General features: G+C 43.9%; 1 protein-coding gene across 1 annotated transcript in view; it reads right to left on the reverse strand.

Moving 5' to 3' along the window:
• Positions 1-12,639, reverse strand: part of CTNNAL1 (catenin alpha like 1) — a gene marked incomplete at its 5' end in the record, with an annotated part of 45,803 nt that extends 33,164 nt beyond the window's left edge. The window contains one exon of the mRNA XM_080668321.1: positions 12,352-12,639. Within this exon, the coding sequence (XP_080524447.1) occupies positions 12,352-12,639 (288 nt within the window). The remainder of the gene's footprint in view (positions 1-12,351) is intronic.
• Positions 12,640-15,680: the final 3,041 nt, after the last annotated feature.

A 15,680-nucleotide genomic window follows, 5' to 3' on the forward strand; every position in this document is an offset into this window, starting at 1 on the left:
AGCCGTGGGCAAACTACGGCCCGCTGGCCGGATGCGGCCCGTTGGGCTGTTCTATCCGGCCTGCGGAGCCGAAAGAGCAGAGGGTTCTCTTGCTCTCCCCTCTGCTCCTTCACCAGCAGCAGTGTTAACATGGCAACGTCGGGAAACTCGGCCGCAGCTCCTTCTTCTGAGCGGGCGGATTTATATCCGCCCATTCAGTAGAAGGAACAACCTCTCAGTCTTCCAGAGGCTCTTTGTAATGCCTGCGGACGCGTCCCCCGACATCACCCTGGGAATGCGTAGACACGTTATCGTGGTGATGTAGGGAGACACGCCCCTGGAGAGCACAGTATCAGAGCCTTTCTGAGGTAAGATTAAGAGCTCTACTCAAACACAATTTTTTCCTGTTCCCACATTCTGTACATCACAATGACTTGTTAATAAAACAACAAAGACTTTCAGCTTTTAGGGCTTGTATCCACTGCAGTTTTTTTTCCCACTGCGGACGCGCGCAGCAGGGAAAAGACACACAGAGGACATGTCACACTAGCCATGCTGCGGCTGCATTTTTTTGCTGATACGGATGCGGTATCAGTAACGCTACCGTGGCCACTAACTGCATGTGTTAGCGGCAAAACAAATGCATTTTGTGCTGCGTTTGCTTCTCCCCCTTGCGCCTGTAAAAATGCGTGCTACAGGGCATTTGTGTTAACATGCACCACTGCACATTAGCATCAACGCTGGTGTTAAAATGTTTGAAATGAATAAAACTATTGAAATAAAAAAAAAAAACATCATTTATGTAATGATGTTTACTTTGAATTTATATTAGTTCACACAAACACTCCATCCATGCTTTTGTTCCGGCCCTCCGGTCCAGTTTAAGAACCCATTGTGGCCCTCGAGTCAAAAAGTTTGCCCACCCCTGGTCTAGTAGAATAACAATAATTCAATTATATAAACTATATTTGTTGCACACCTATCATATACCAAATAAAATTCCAAGCAATAATGAAACAGCAATGAATAAGAAAGGCCCATGCTTTCATGGAGCTTACATTCTAATGTTGGGGAACACAATAATCACATAACTAGGTAAGCAAAACATTTTAAATATAAATACTATGCAAATATTAAAATAGGAAAATGTGATAGACAGTATGTGTAGCTGAAAATAATTTCTCTTCCTTCATGAGAAAATGATATTTAAGCTGAAATGTAAATGACATCAAGTAGCCAGGCTGACCAACATCAGGGAAAAATTATTCTAGGGAAAAGAAATCATTGTTTTAAAAAAGAGGGGAGCAGGGGTCCTCAAACTTTTTAAACAGGGGGCCAGTTCACTGTCCCTCAGACCGTTGGAGGGCCGGACTATAGTTTAAAATGTAAGACTGATATCCAACTGGTAGGCAGAGACCAGCTATGAAGGCTACGAGTTGGAGTAGAGTTTGTATTTTCTTGTAAGTGTGACAGAAGCAGGAAAGTGATAGACTCTCTAGTGGTTTTGATGTGTGTCCAGAGTCTTCGATATTTCACCTTTCAAGAGCTGGAGCCTGCCTTAACCGGTTTGGCTCAGTGGGTAGAGCGTCGGCCTGCGGACTCAAGGGTCCCAGGTTCGATTCTGGTCAAGGGCATGTACCTTGGTTGCGGGCACATCCCCAGTAGGGGGTGTGCAAGAGGCAGCTGATTGATGTTTCTCTCTCATCAATGTGTCTAACTCTCTCCCTTCCTCTCTGTAAAAAATCAATAAAATATATTTAAAAAAAAAAAAAAAGAGCTGGAGCCTCATTCCTCTCACCCTAAGCATGGGCTGCACTTGGAATAAAGCAGGACAACATGCTACTTTTGAGGACAGGTCATTATGATACTCCAGTTCCCGTCTCACTCCCGCTCTGAGATTATTCACTTTAGGGGAGCCAGTTGCCCTGTCATGAAGACATTCAAGTTTTAGAGTTTTCAGTGTATAGATCTTTCACCTCCTTGATTAAATCTACTCTTAAGTATTTTATTGTCTTTGATGCTATTGATAATAGAATGGTTTTCTTTATTTCTTTTTCAGAGATTTTATTGTTAGCATATAAAAACAACTGATTTCTTTCAGCAATAAATATTTTTAAAATAAAATAAAATGAAAATAAATAAATAAAAACAACTGATTTCTGTATATTGATTTTTAAAAATTAAATTTATTGAGGTAACATTGGTTAATAACATTATATAAAACTTCAGGTATACAACATTATACTTTAATATCTGTATACTATATTACATGCTCACTATCAAAAGTCTAGTTTCTTTCTATTACTATAGAAACCAAGAAGAATCTTCAAGCAAGGGATGACAGGCTACGTTTATTTTCTATTTTCAAAATTTTATTTTTATTAATAGTTGATTGTATGTTGATTTTTTTTATCCTGCAATTTTGTTTAATTTGTTTTATTAGTTCTAACAGTATTTTGGTGGAGTCTAGGATTTTCTCTATATAAGCTCATGTCATCTGCAAATAGAGACAATTTTACTTCTTTTCCTATTAGAATGCCTTTTATTCTTTTTGTTGTTGTTAATCCTCACCTGAGGATATTTTCCCATTGATTTTTAGAGAGAATGGAAGGGAGGGGGAGAAACAAAGAGAAACACATCACAAAGATTGATTGCCTCCTGCACATGCCCCAACCAAGGTCAGGGATCTAGCCTGCAACTGAGGTACATACCCTTGACTAGAATCAAGCCCCAGACCCTTCTGATGCTCTATCCACTGAACCAAACCAGCTAGGGTCTTTTATTCATTTTTATTGCCTGATTGTTCTAGCTAAGACTTCAAATACTATTCTGAATAGGTGAGGTGAGAATGGGCATCTTTGTCTTATTCCTGATCTTAGAGGAAAACCTTTCAACTTTCCACTATTAAAGATGATGTTAGCTATGGGCTTATTATATTGAGATATGGCCCTGCTATACCCAATTTGTTGAGCATTTTCATCATGAAAAAATGTTAAATTGTGTCAAATGCTTTCTATGCATATATTGAGATGATCATATGATTTTTTTTCCTTTCGTTCTGTTAATGTGGTATATCACATTTATTGATTTGCATTTGTTGAACCATCCTTGCATTGCAGAGAGGAATCCCACTTGACATGGTGTGTGCTCCTTTTAATGTGCTATTGAATTTGGTTGGCTAGTATTTTGTTGATAATTTATTGCCTATATTCATCAGGGATATTGGCCTGTAGTTTTCTTTCTTTGTAGTGTCCTTATCTGGTGTTGATATCAGGGTAATGCTGGCAAAGGTCATACTTTTAAATACTACTCTATAATGCTTCAAAAAATCCCAATGAAGCAGGTATTTACAAATGAAGAAACTGGACATCATGAAGAGTAAAGAAATTGGACATCAAGGAGACATTCTGACCCCAGACATTCTGACTCCAGAGCCTAGCCTCTTAACCATTTAGCCATAATGCCTTATCTGCCTTATGATGTTGATAAGAGAATTAAATGAAATGATCCACATATTGTGTTTAACAAGGTACCAAGTTTATGGCAAGCACTCAAGGTATATTATAATTAGCTCTCTTATTTAATTCTTAGGTATTAATAAAGATAAGAAAACTGAGGCTGAGTGAAATTAAGTATTGGCTCACACAGCTAAAAAGTGGCCTAGTTTAGAATGTGAACCCAAATTTGTCTGGCACCAAAGCCCACCCAGTACTCTCCTTTGGTGGAGGTTTTCAATCTTCCTGATACTGTTTTTTTTTTTTTTTTTGAGGGTGGCAGAATACTGTCTTCAAAATAAAATATTACCTAAAGCCATTAGGTTATCATGTCAAAGAGGAGTTGCTATGGGTGAATTTTGCGGGTGACTGTGGGCCATGCTGCTGGGAAGAAGGGAGACAAATATGAATCCTTCAGCATCAGCTTCATTTTTCTCCACATCGGATACACCAGAGAACTCATCAGACCACCTGGAGAACCCAGGGCTTGATCACCATTGATTATTCCAAACCACCACCTGGGAACAGACTCAGTATGTCAAACCCTTCATTTACATAAAGCTTTAAACTTTCAATTATAAAGAAAAGATCCTGCAATGAAGCTAAAATATCAACTATTGTTCAGTTCTGAAACACACACTTTGCTTTCACTACAAGCATCCTCCCAGGTGCATAATTAGGTGTGGCTGGCTGTCTTCCTCTTACTCCAAGCAGTCTAGAAGATGTTACAGTCCAAGTAGAGGTATGCCCTTAAAATTGACAGTTAGAGGAGCCAAGTCAATTTATAAAATCCCTTACTAAGAGGTCTACTTATATCCTAGAATAATGACCAAACTTTTTAAAAGGGGGGTTCAAAAATTACTCATGTTGTTTAAAAAAAAATGGGAAAATTAGAAAAGCCTAAATAAATAAAAATCACCCATAATTCCACTATCCTGTGAGCATTTTGGTATAATTCTTTCAGTCTTGTTTTATACATATACATATACACATTTAAACACACAGTTTTACAAAATTCAGATCAAACTTCGATTTCCTCATCGTGCAAAAAAATAAAAATAGGTAACCTGTAACATTAAGCACAACAGTAGCAAGTGTTGATTCATTGAATGGTTATATCTCTATGAGGTAGATATTCTTATCACCCACATTTTGCAGATAAAGAACCTAAAATTTGAAGGGGGTAAGTATTTGCCCAAGGTCACAATAAGTTGCCAACACTCTTAATCACTACACTTCCTCTTTCCTCCAGGATTGTCTTAAGGATCAAGGGAAAGAGAGCTGATGAGAGTGCCTTGTAAATTCTATAATGTGCCCAAAAATGTTTTAGTTACTGTTCTGCAAAATAGGAGGCATCTTATATTGGGAGTCACAACCTGGAGCTGCCCTGACACTAACCTAGAGAATGCCGGGTTGAGCCGGAAGAGGGCAGAGAAAGGGTCCCCGGGGGAGAAAGAGAATCTGATACAATGAAGAACTCTGCTGTGGAATGAAAGAGTAAGAACGAGGGCTTACTTGATACCTTCTAACCAACAGTGTCAAGAAGTACCCATCTCTAACAAAGCATAAACTTGCACAAGAGCCCGATCTCTGGTGTCACCTTGCCTGGGTTTGAATTCTGGCTCTGCCATGTGGCAAGTCATCTAACCTTTCCATGACTCAGTGTTCTCACCTGTGAAAACAGGATAATATGAGGTCGTTGTGGGGAATACACTAGTTAATGTAAAACAGTACAACACCTCATGATTGTTAGGTATGAACCTGTTTACACTTCTAGAATCTCTGTTTTCCCTCAGGTTTGTGATGTTATTTTTATTTCCTAGAATAACTAACAGTAATCTTTTGATTGAAATCGATTTTCTTCGTTTACTTACTGATTTTGTGGGGAGGCAAGAAAGCAAAGACCAGGAAGAAAAAAAAAATGGCAGTAGCCCACATAAAAGAACAAAGACTTAATTCCCTGGGACCTGAAGAATAAGAAAGCCAGCCCAGGACAGAGAAGTTTGTCTCTGGGTTTAACTCCTGGGCCTCATACTAAACCTGACAAGCTCAGGGGAAGCCTGCATGGCAGGCCTTACAAACCCAGTGACCGAAAGTAAGCACACAGGGTGGTCTGAACGTAAAAATTCCTAACTAATAGCGGTCATGGTGGGTAGTCATGTGTAGCATTCCTAAGGTATCTTAGATGTGCAAAGACAAGAAATTGTCTCTTGTCTTTGCGCATCTAAGATAACACACCTCTGGAATGTCAGAAAATCTTTTCCGAACCCTCGAAGGCACAAGCACAGGCACCAAGCACAGACCATATTGTTATCTTCTTGCCCACATAACTTTCTCTGCTGTGTTCTGTCCTGTACCCACCACTGTAAAAGAAGTATGTGTCTCTGTTTTGCTTTTTTATCTAATCTCAGATTCCCTACTTTGCTTTCTCCCACCTCCCTAATCTACAACCAGTGGATTTTATGTAACCCTCACCCCTCTTGTGTCTCCTTTGATTCTTTATCTAATAAAAGGGTAATATGCAAATTAACCATCACTCCATCACAAAGATGGCAGCGCCCATAGCCACAAGATGGTGGTGCCCAGTCCCCTCAGCCCAGCCGGAGTCCCCCAGTCCTGGGGGGGCAGCCTCTGGGCAGCGGTCGCGGAGGGTCTCTGGGGGACAGGGGGCCGGCCCGCAGCCTCGCACAGGCCTGGAGAGGAGACGATGGGCCCATCTCCCACGGAGGCAGCGTGGCTCCTTCCCGCGCCCATGGAATTGGCGCGGCTCCCTCCCGGCTCCCGTGGAAGCAGCACGGCTCCCGGCGGCGCACTGCGGTTCCCGCTGGCTCCCACGGAAGCGGCAGGCGGCCTACTGCGTGCAATATTGTGCGATGGGCTACTAGTGTATAAAATAAGCTGCAAAACTGCCATCCTCCAGAGCATTTCCTCAATCTGTTGAGATCTGGCTTCCTGGCAATTGCCGTCACTTTGACTCAAATAAACTCCTATGAGGCTTTTCTTAAGGCTGGACATTCTTCCCTTGACACTCATCAGTAAATGCTTAAAGTCATTAGACATAAAAATCAGCTAATCGACTGTAGAAACCACTATGAAAGAAAATACACCAAATCATGGGAGACGTTTTAAGAGTAAGAAAAAGGGGCAATTATGTTTACTTTATACACCACTGCAGTGTTTGAATTTTGTGTGTTTTATCTTTGCAGTTAAAAACACACATACATTCACATACACAAATCAGCAAAGAGGGCCCGCTATGTACCCTGTTTATCTCCAGCTTAGTGAGACAAGGATCCTGAAAAGCTTCCAGGACCCTGCGGAGAGAAATGGGAAGACAGGGCGAGCTGCTCAGAACTGTGAAGGGTCTGCACAATGGAGAATGAAGTAAATCCATCACCGACAGGAAAAGACTAGTGGGTGGTAGAATAACATTCCACACCAGGGTGGAGCTGTGTGGCAGATACCCCCTTCCCTTCCTTGCATAAAAACATTTTAAGACTGGGAGTGGGAGTTTTGACAGGAAGAATAAAGTGATTATTAAAGGAGGTGGGGAGTTGTTCTGCAGAAAATATGTTTGGGACTTAGCCCAAGAGCTTTTTAAAAAATGGTCTGAGTTAGAAAATATGTAACAAATGAGTGCGTATAACATATACACGTACAGTCTGAAGAAATGAAAGGAAGACATATGCAACCACCGCTGAGCTGAAGAGAACACTGTCAGTACCTCGGACAACCCAATTGCCTGTGGGCCCTTCCCTTGCTACATCACTCCCTCCCCTGGAAAAGAACGCTGTCCCGATTCGGTGCTCATCCTTCCCTTATTATAACTACTGCACAAGTGTTATATCCCTAAATGATATATGGTTTTGTTTTGCTACGTTTTGAACCTTTAATTCTTTTTCATTCAACACTACGTTTTTTGAGACCCATCCGTATAGATAATTATACCCATGGTTCATTCATTTTACTGCTGTAGAGTATCTCATTGTATGAACATAGTACAATTTATTTAAACATCCTACATTTGGGTTGTTTCCTGTTTGGGGCCATAAGAAGTAAAGAAAAAAAAAAAAGCCAAAATTCTAATCCATGTCTCTAGCACACACACAGGAGTTTCTCTTAGGGGTATGGATCCAGTTTCATGTGCTTCTATTTAGATAACCAATTGCCCCCAACCCATTATTTTTTATTATTATTTTTGTTGTTGTTGTTGTTGTTAATTATCATCTGAGGATATTTTTTTCCATTGCTTTTCAGAGAGTGAAAGGGAGGGAGGCAGGAGGAGAGAGAGAGAGAGGAACATTGATGTGAGAGACACACATCAACTGGTTGCCTCTCCTACTCACTCCGACTCAGGGCAGGAGCAAACTGTAACCCAGATACATGCCCTTGACAGGGAATCAACCTTGCAACCCTTTGGTGCTTGGGCTGATGCTCTAACCACTGAGAACACTGGCCAGGGTCCAGACCCGTTTTTTATAAAATTTCTTCCTTTTCCCACTGACAGCAGAGCTAATTCTGTGATTTACCAAGTTTCCACGTCATGTGTGGCTCTGTTTCTAGGTTCGCATTCTGTTTCACTACTCTATTTGTCCATCTCTATCCTTATACCCACATTGTCTTAATTTGTTATAGCTTTATAACAACTTTTGAAATCTGGTAGAGTAAGTCCACCCATTTTGCTTCTCTTCTGGCTATTCTTGGCTCTTTACTCTTTCATATAAATTTTAGGATTACCTTTATCAAATTCTACCTTTAAAAATCCAGTTGAGCCCTGGACAGGTGGCTCAGTTGGGTGGGTGGAACGCTGTCCTGTACACCAAAAGGGTTGCAGGTTCAATTCTCCTTCAGGGCACATACCTAGGTTTCGGGTTCGATCTCCAGTCAGGGTGAGGTAACTGATCGATATTTCTCTCACACCTCTCTCTCTCTCTCTCTCTCTCTCTGCAATCAATAAAAACATATCCTTGGTGAGGACTAAAAAACATTTTTTTTTACTTATTTCTATGATGTTAACTGTAGGTTTTCTGCAAATACACTTTATCAGGTTAAGGAAGTTTTCTTCTGTTATTAGTTTCTTAAGTGCTTTTTATCATACTTAGAAGTTGAATTTAATTGAATGCTTTTTTGGCATCTAATGATAAGAAAATACATCTTTTCTAATATGTGAATGCAGAAAATTGTATATAGTTGTCTAATATTGACTCAACCTTGCATTCCTAGAATAAGGCCAGTAATCCCGAACTTTTCACTTGGAGCGTCGGAGAGGTGGTATCGGAGTAGAAACTCACTAAACTGTACAATGCTAGCCCTACCTGTTCACCTCAAGACTCTGTCTCCTCTATGGCATCATTCCTGACTCATCCATGCCTCCTCTGAGCTCTTAGGGCATTTACTACTTTTTAAAAATCTATTTTTATTGATTTCAGAGAGGAAGGGAAAGGAAGAGACAGAGAGAAACATCAATGATGAGAGAGAATCATTGACTGGCTGCCTCCTGCATGCTGCCTACTGGGGATCGAGTCCGCAACCCAGGCATGTGCCCTTAAGTGGAATCAAACCCGGGACCCTTAAGTCCACAGGCCGACACGCCGTGGGCAAACTACGGCCCGCGGGCCGGATCCGGCCATTCGGCTGTTCTATCTGGCCCGCGGAGCTGAAAGAGCGGAGGGTTCTCTTGCTCTCCCCTCCGCTCCTTTACTTTGAATTTATATTAGTTCACACAAACACTCCATCCATGCTTTTGTTCCAGCCCTCCGGTCCAGTTTAAGAACCCATTGTGGCCCTCGAGTCAAAAAGTTTGCCCACCCCCTGAAACTGGTTTGGCTCAGTAGATAGAGCGTCGGCCTGAGGACTGAAAGGTCCCGGGTTCGATTCCGGTCAGGGGCACGTACCTTGGTTGCGGGCACATCCCCAGTGGGAGGTGTGCAGGAGGCAGCTGATCGATGTTTCTCTCTCATTGATGTTTCTAACTCTCTATCCCTCTCACTTCCTCTCTGTAAAAATCAATAAAATATATATATTAAAAAAAAAAAAGTTTGCCCACCCGTGTCTAGCCATTGAGCAAACCAGCTCATTTACTATTGACAATGTTCATTTGACACTTGGATGTGCTATTCTGTACACCCCTGTCTCCCAGCTAGAATACAAGACCCTCAAAAAGCAGCAACTAGTAAGCACACAACAAATGCTTTCTTAAAATGCTTGCAATATTTTTTTGGATAAGATGATGAAGCATGAGCTGCATAATAACGCAGCATCCTTAGAAAAGGAGATTCTTGGACATGAGATTTCTAGAGAGCTGCAGCTTTAATCTGCTAACATTCATTGAAACTTAAAAATCATTTTATTAAAAAAATGTTTTTATTGATTTTTAGAGAGGGAGGGAGAGGGGTAGAAACATCAGTGAGAGAGAAACATCCATCTGCTGCCTCTTGCACACCCTCTATTGGGGATCGAGGCCGCAATCGAGGCCCTGACCAGGAATCAAACTGGTGGTGACTTCTTGTTTCGAGGGTCAATGCTCAACCACTGAGCCACACAGGCCGGCAAAAATCATATTTAATTGTACTCCACACGTTCCTGTTTTGTTAACAGCGTTCTGGCTATGCTTTATACTTTTTTTTTTTTCACGTTAAGCATAATTTAACTTTTTTCTTGTTGAGTACAGTCTATCATTAGGATCATCAGTTATGGTATTGTGCTAAAGATATTGCTGTGGCTATATAACGTGTGGGATGCAGAACCTCAGCTATGGGCCTGAATGAGTCTTTAATAGGGAAGGAAAAAAACTGGCATTTCCCTCTTTGGCATTGACCTCTAGTTAACTCTCAGCAGCAATTTATACATTCCTCCTCCACTCTCCTCCTCCCTCCACCCTCTTTTACCCCAGAATTACACAAGGCACAGCTGTAGGACTGATATGTTTTTTAGCAGTGATACTGTGAAAAGTTACCATTTCTTCAGATTACAGCCTTCCAGAGCTTGTTTTTCCATTGTAGACTCTCTTCTCTGAACCTACTACTAGCTGACCTCATCACTGCTTCCAATTGCTAGAAACGACGCAGCACATGCAGTTGCTAAGACCCTAGACTCCTGAGCCAGGCTGCCTGGGTTCAAATCCCAGTTTGACATTTATAGTTCAGTCCCATGACAAGTTACTTAACTTCACTATTTCTCCGTTCCCTCAGCCATATAATGAGAATAAACATCTATCTACCTCACAGGATTGTTATGACAATGAGTTAATATTTATAAAGTGCTTAGAACATGGCCTGCCGTAGAATCTATGTTAAATAAATGAATAAAATCCTGTCAACTTGAACTCCCACCACTCTCTTATTTCCGTGTCTTCTAAAACTACTCCCCTATTTCTCACTGCGGGTTGTGGTTGTATTGGTGGTGGTGGTATTCTTTTGAGGGGAGGGGCAGTGCAGATATAACTAAGTGATCCTAGCAATCCTTCCCACTAGTCAGTGCTCCTCTCAGACATGGAAGGGGTGGCGGAGGGGAGCTTGTCAGGTGTACTTCATTACCTGTTTTGTTAGCCAGGCTAAAATGAGGAAGAAAAATGGAGCTGTTCATTTAATCAGCATCACAGGAATCGAGGGACATGTGTGATGTGACTGCTGACTTCAAGTGTTTGCAGGAGTGGGATGGAGAAGAGATGGCATTTAAAATTCTATGGACCAGCTCCTGGCTTCCCATCACTGACCACGTTTAAAGAAGGGACTGGCGACCAGGTGTCAAGGATGCTGTAAGAAAGGATTTTTCTAAAAAATTTAGAGTCAGGTAGTCTTGAAGATTCCCTCTACCTCGAAAATTTCGGCAATACGAGTGAGTCATCAGGACGTTGCATTCTAGTTGTGAGTCACACAACGCCAACGCGCTCCCCCCAGGCACAGAATTCTTCACACCACACACACACACACACACACACACACACACACACACACACACACAGTACTTGGCACACAACTGATCTAGGTGAGGAATTCGAGCCCTCGGGCGGCCCACAGCTTGGCTCACGGTAACAAAAACTTCTCTAAAACTAAGCGCATCAATTAGCTGATTCCAGACTTCTGTTAGGACCAGCAAATACAATAAACTATAAATCCCAAGTGGAATTTGGCAAAAAAAAAAAAAAAAAAAAAAAGATGTGTATCCGGATTAACTATCAGACAGTCCTTGACTTCACTCTTCCGAGGCCGGACAAAAGCCAGTGGAATGAGCAGGCAGGTTAGGGGAAGGGGCAGGGCGGCCCCGGTGAATGGGATCCGGGCGAGCCGCACGCACCCCGGCGGGGGAAAGGGACAAAGGCCGCGGGGAGCGCGCTGGAGTTGGAGGCGGGCAGGAACCCCCAGCCAGAGCGGCCAACCAACAGTCCAGGTTTGAGCTGGGAATGCAAACGTGAGCCGGCAGCGGGATAAAAAGGGGCAACGAGGAGGGTCCCTATCTGCCAGCGGGGGCCCCCGGCCAGGTTTCTCTCTGCCTCCGGGGAGCTGGGTTCTGCTGCTCTCCCTCCGCGGGGGGCTCACGGGGCCCGGAACGCCCGAGCCGCAGCCCCGAAGCGGGTCCAGTGGGACAAGCCGGCGGCGCACCTGCTGGCCGGCACTCGGTCCGCACTGGGATCCGCGCCCCGCCGCCTCCCCTGCGCTCAGCCCCCTCGGCCTCGCCTCCTGATTTCGGAGGGTCCCGGCTCCCGCCGCCTCCGCCGAGGCGGGTCCCTAACCCAGACAGGAGGTCGGACACGCACGCCGTCGTGCAGGCGCGGAATGTGGGGCAACGGCTGCCTCCGGCCGGCCCCTCAGCGCGAGCGCCGCCGCCATCGCGGGCCGCGGCCACAGGAGACGAGGGGCCGCGCCGGGAGCCACTTTACCTGGGAAACCAGCGGGAGCAGTGTCTGCTCCACCGAGCGAGTTTTGATCTCGAGTCCCGAGTCGAAGCCGAAGCTGGATGGGCCGGAGCCTAGCATTGCCCCGGCGCCGCCAACGCCGGCGGGGCCCGGAGAGGCGGCCATGGCCATCCCCCGGTCGCACAGCTCGGACGCCGCGCCACTGCGGGCCCGCCGCCTGCCAGCCAGCCCGCCCGCGGCGGCGGCAATGCACCCGCGCCGCCGGAGGCCCCGCCCCCGACCGGGCCCGCCCCTGGCACGGCCCCGCCCCATCCCGTCCCGCTTGACCGCCGCCGAGCCCCACCCCCGGCACGGCCCCGCCCACACCTCGCACCAACGCGCTTTGGTCGGGTTCGCCCCGAAGCCCCGCCCCTAACCCGGGCCCCGCCCCGTCTGTCTCCGGAGACCGCTCTTCAGTGGTTCCCACGCACGTCTCGCCCCACTGGAATAAACAGGTCACCTGAGGGCCTCCCGCGGCCTCCTACCACGACAAGGACAACCGTCCCCGGCAAAGCTCCCCGTCCTGGCATCGATGGGTCGTTCTCACTCCCATTCAGCGACAATTTGTAGAAGCCGCGCTGGGGTTGAAACTAACTAGTAGGGCAGAACCAGAGTCAAGTCTGAAGGGAGAGCGTTTGCCCTGCGGCGGGAATGCCACTAGCAATAGCGCTTCAGAGGTCCCACTTCCCCTCCACGCGGCTCCTTTTGCGACTGTGTCTTTCTCACAATACTTTGAGCTGGATTGAAGATGAAATATTTGATTATGCAATTAAGGAGTATTGGGTATCTTTCAGGCTATTGTTCGGAATTACTCTTGAAAAGGAAATTAGAGCATATGAAAAAGCTTCACCTACAGTTCAATACTATTACTTTTTAAAACTACTTTTCAAAATTATTTTTCTCCTGTTGCCTAGCACAGAACAGTTTCTTAACAGCTGTTCATTGCCTGAAACGATCATTAGTGTTTACTTCTGACTAAACTCGAGTCCTTAAGGGTAAGGCTGAGAAGCACAGAGCCCCTGCGGGATTGGAATGGGGGAGCTGAAATACCCCTTGTCTATGGATTCCAGGGCAAAGCCAAAGGAGGTTGTCAGGAGCACACTCGCTCTGAAGGGGTCTAACCTTATGCAACAGACTGAGATGCACGCAGAAATGCTTTGTGAACAGGCATCGTCTGCCAACCGGAAACCATTAGAGTAGAAAAACTGTGTGACTGGTCCTGAGCAGTTTGGCTCAGTGGATAGAGCGTTGGCCTGCAGACTGAAGGGTACCGGGTTTGATTCCGGTCAAGGGCATGTACCTTGGTTACCAGCACATCCCCAGTAGGGGGTGTGCAGGAGGCAGCTGATGGATGTTCCTAACTCTCTAACCCTCCCCCTTCCTCTCTGTAAAAAAATCAATAAAATATGTTTTTAAAAAAAACTGTGTGACTGACTAGTCCACCCTTACACCTCAGCCAGGATCATTTCTCCATCCATAATAGGTTGATGAGCTGAACACCTCCAACTCGAGGTGTCAGCAAGCTCTTTGGCAATCATCACCGATAGGTGTTTCACAGGACTTCCACTGTGGGTTCAGATCCACCTTCCAGTTTGGAGCTGCCTGGCATAGATGCCAGGGCTGCACCTATGTCTCTGGTATTGAATATAGCCATAACTTAGGCTTATTTTGTTCATTCAAAAGGTACAGTTCCTTTATACAACTTTTCCCCCCTCTGATTGCTTACTCCTCAGCCATCCACCTCATCATTTCCTTATCCACCCACCTTAAGGCCACCTTATCCTGTGTACTGAGGGCTCCAACCTCAGCCTTGGATCCTTTTACCTCTTTAAGATGCCCAGCACCCACTCCCCACATGCATCTTCCTTTTTTAAGTGACCCTTATTTCATAAAACTTCAGTGTAAGCAGTGGTGCCAAAGGAGAAGATTAAGACCCAAGAGACAGTGTAATTGTGAAAGTCTGACTTCACAAAAGATCACATTTCTCAACATAAATGAGACTAAGTTTACCACCTGATTCATTCAACACGTTATTTTATTTCAAAATATAAATATTTTACATTTACAAAGTACTTACATCAGTAGGTTGTCAAAGCAAGTTAAAGCTAAGAAACAGCATTTGTGAGAGAACAGAGGTGTATTGTATTTGAATATTCTTTTTTTACTTTCACACCATCTCATCCCTACTTTGTCTGAGAATGCAGAGATGGTACATTTTCCAAAATTACATAAGCAATCACAATTATATATCCAATTTTGGTTTCAAAATCAAATGGTGCCTGTTATACACTCCAGTCACCTAAACAAATTGGCAGTGCAAGGGAGAAAAGGAGGGTTTTCTTTGGGATAGCTGTAATAGTTAAATTTTGAGTCACTGCAATAAAGAAGAAACAGTGTTTGATAATAAGCCAAAATTATGTTACTTTAAGAATTGCTTCCACACCTTCCATTGTAAAATATAAAGCTGGAAGAAAAACAAGAAACCAGGTGCGAATAACTCTGGACTTGGAGTCAGAAATTCTGAAACTGAATTCTGGCTCCATTACTTTGTGTTATAAACTTCAGTGGGGGGGGGGGGGTGAGAATCACAAAAACCTTTCTGAGCCTCCAATGCCTCATCTGATAATACTTAACACCTGCCTATCTTACAGGGTTGTTATGAAAGCAATATAAAGTGCCACACAAAAGCATTATTACAATGTAATATCAATATATCACCACTGTATCTGCACATTAATTGATCCTTGAAAAACTTGCAAAACTAAACACAAATACTGATTTTACGCACCATAGGTGGTAAGACTCTCTATACTTTACATATAGCTCTGAAGGGCAAATATGTTTTCTTTCTAGTATTCTCAGTAAACTTTGAGATTTGTTAACGATTACAGGGTACCATGGTAACACATTTACTTTTCAGAAATTCCACTAAGAATGTCTTCTACAAAAGCTGTAAACTCACTGTAGAGCTATGTTTCCCAAAGGGCCAGTAGTACTTTGAGATGCTCTGAGAAAAGGAAGGATGGGGCCGAAGTTTAAGGTCAAATAAATCTAAGAAAACACAGTCTTTGTCCCCTCATAAATTCACAATATATAATAGCACGTCAAAAACTCTGAGAAGTCCTACAGAAAGAAAACAAACCCAGCATGTCTCAATTTTAATTGACCTTGGCGTCCCCTCCCCCATGCACACTTCATTCTCTGATACCATCTAATAACATCCATTTGAACAACTGCTACAAGAAACACGTTTTTCCAAGAGCTACTCGACTATGAGGAAAAGGGAAAGAGAAGTAGAACAATGGACTGGGTGA

This window comes from Plecotus auritus, assembly GCF_963455305.1.
Source record: "Plecotus auritus genome assembly, chromosome: 5".
NCBI lineage: Eukaryota > Metazoa > Chordata > Mammalia > Chiroptera > Vespertilionidae > Plecotus > Plecotus auritus.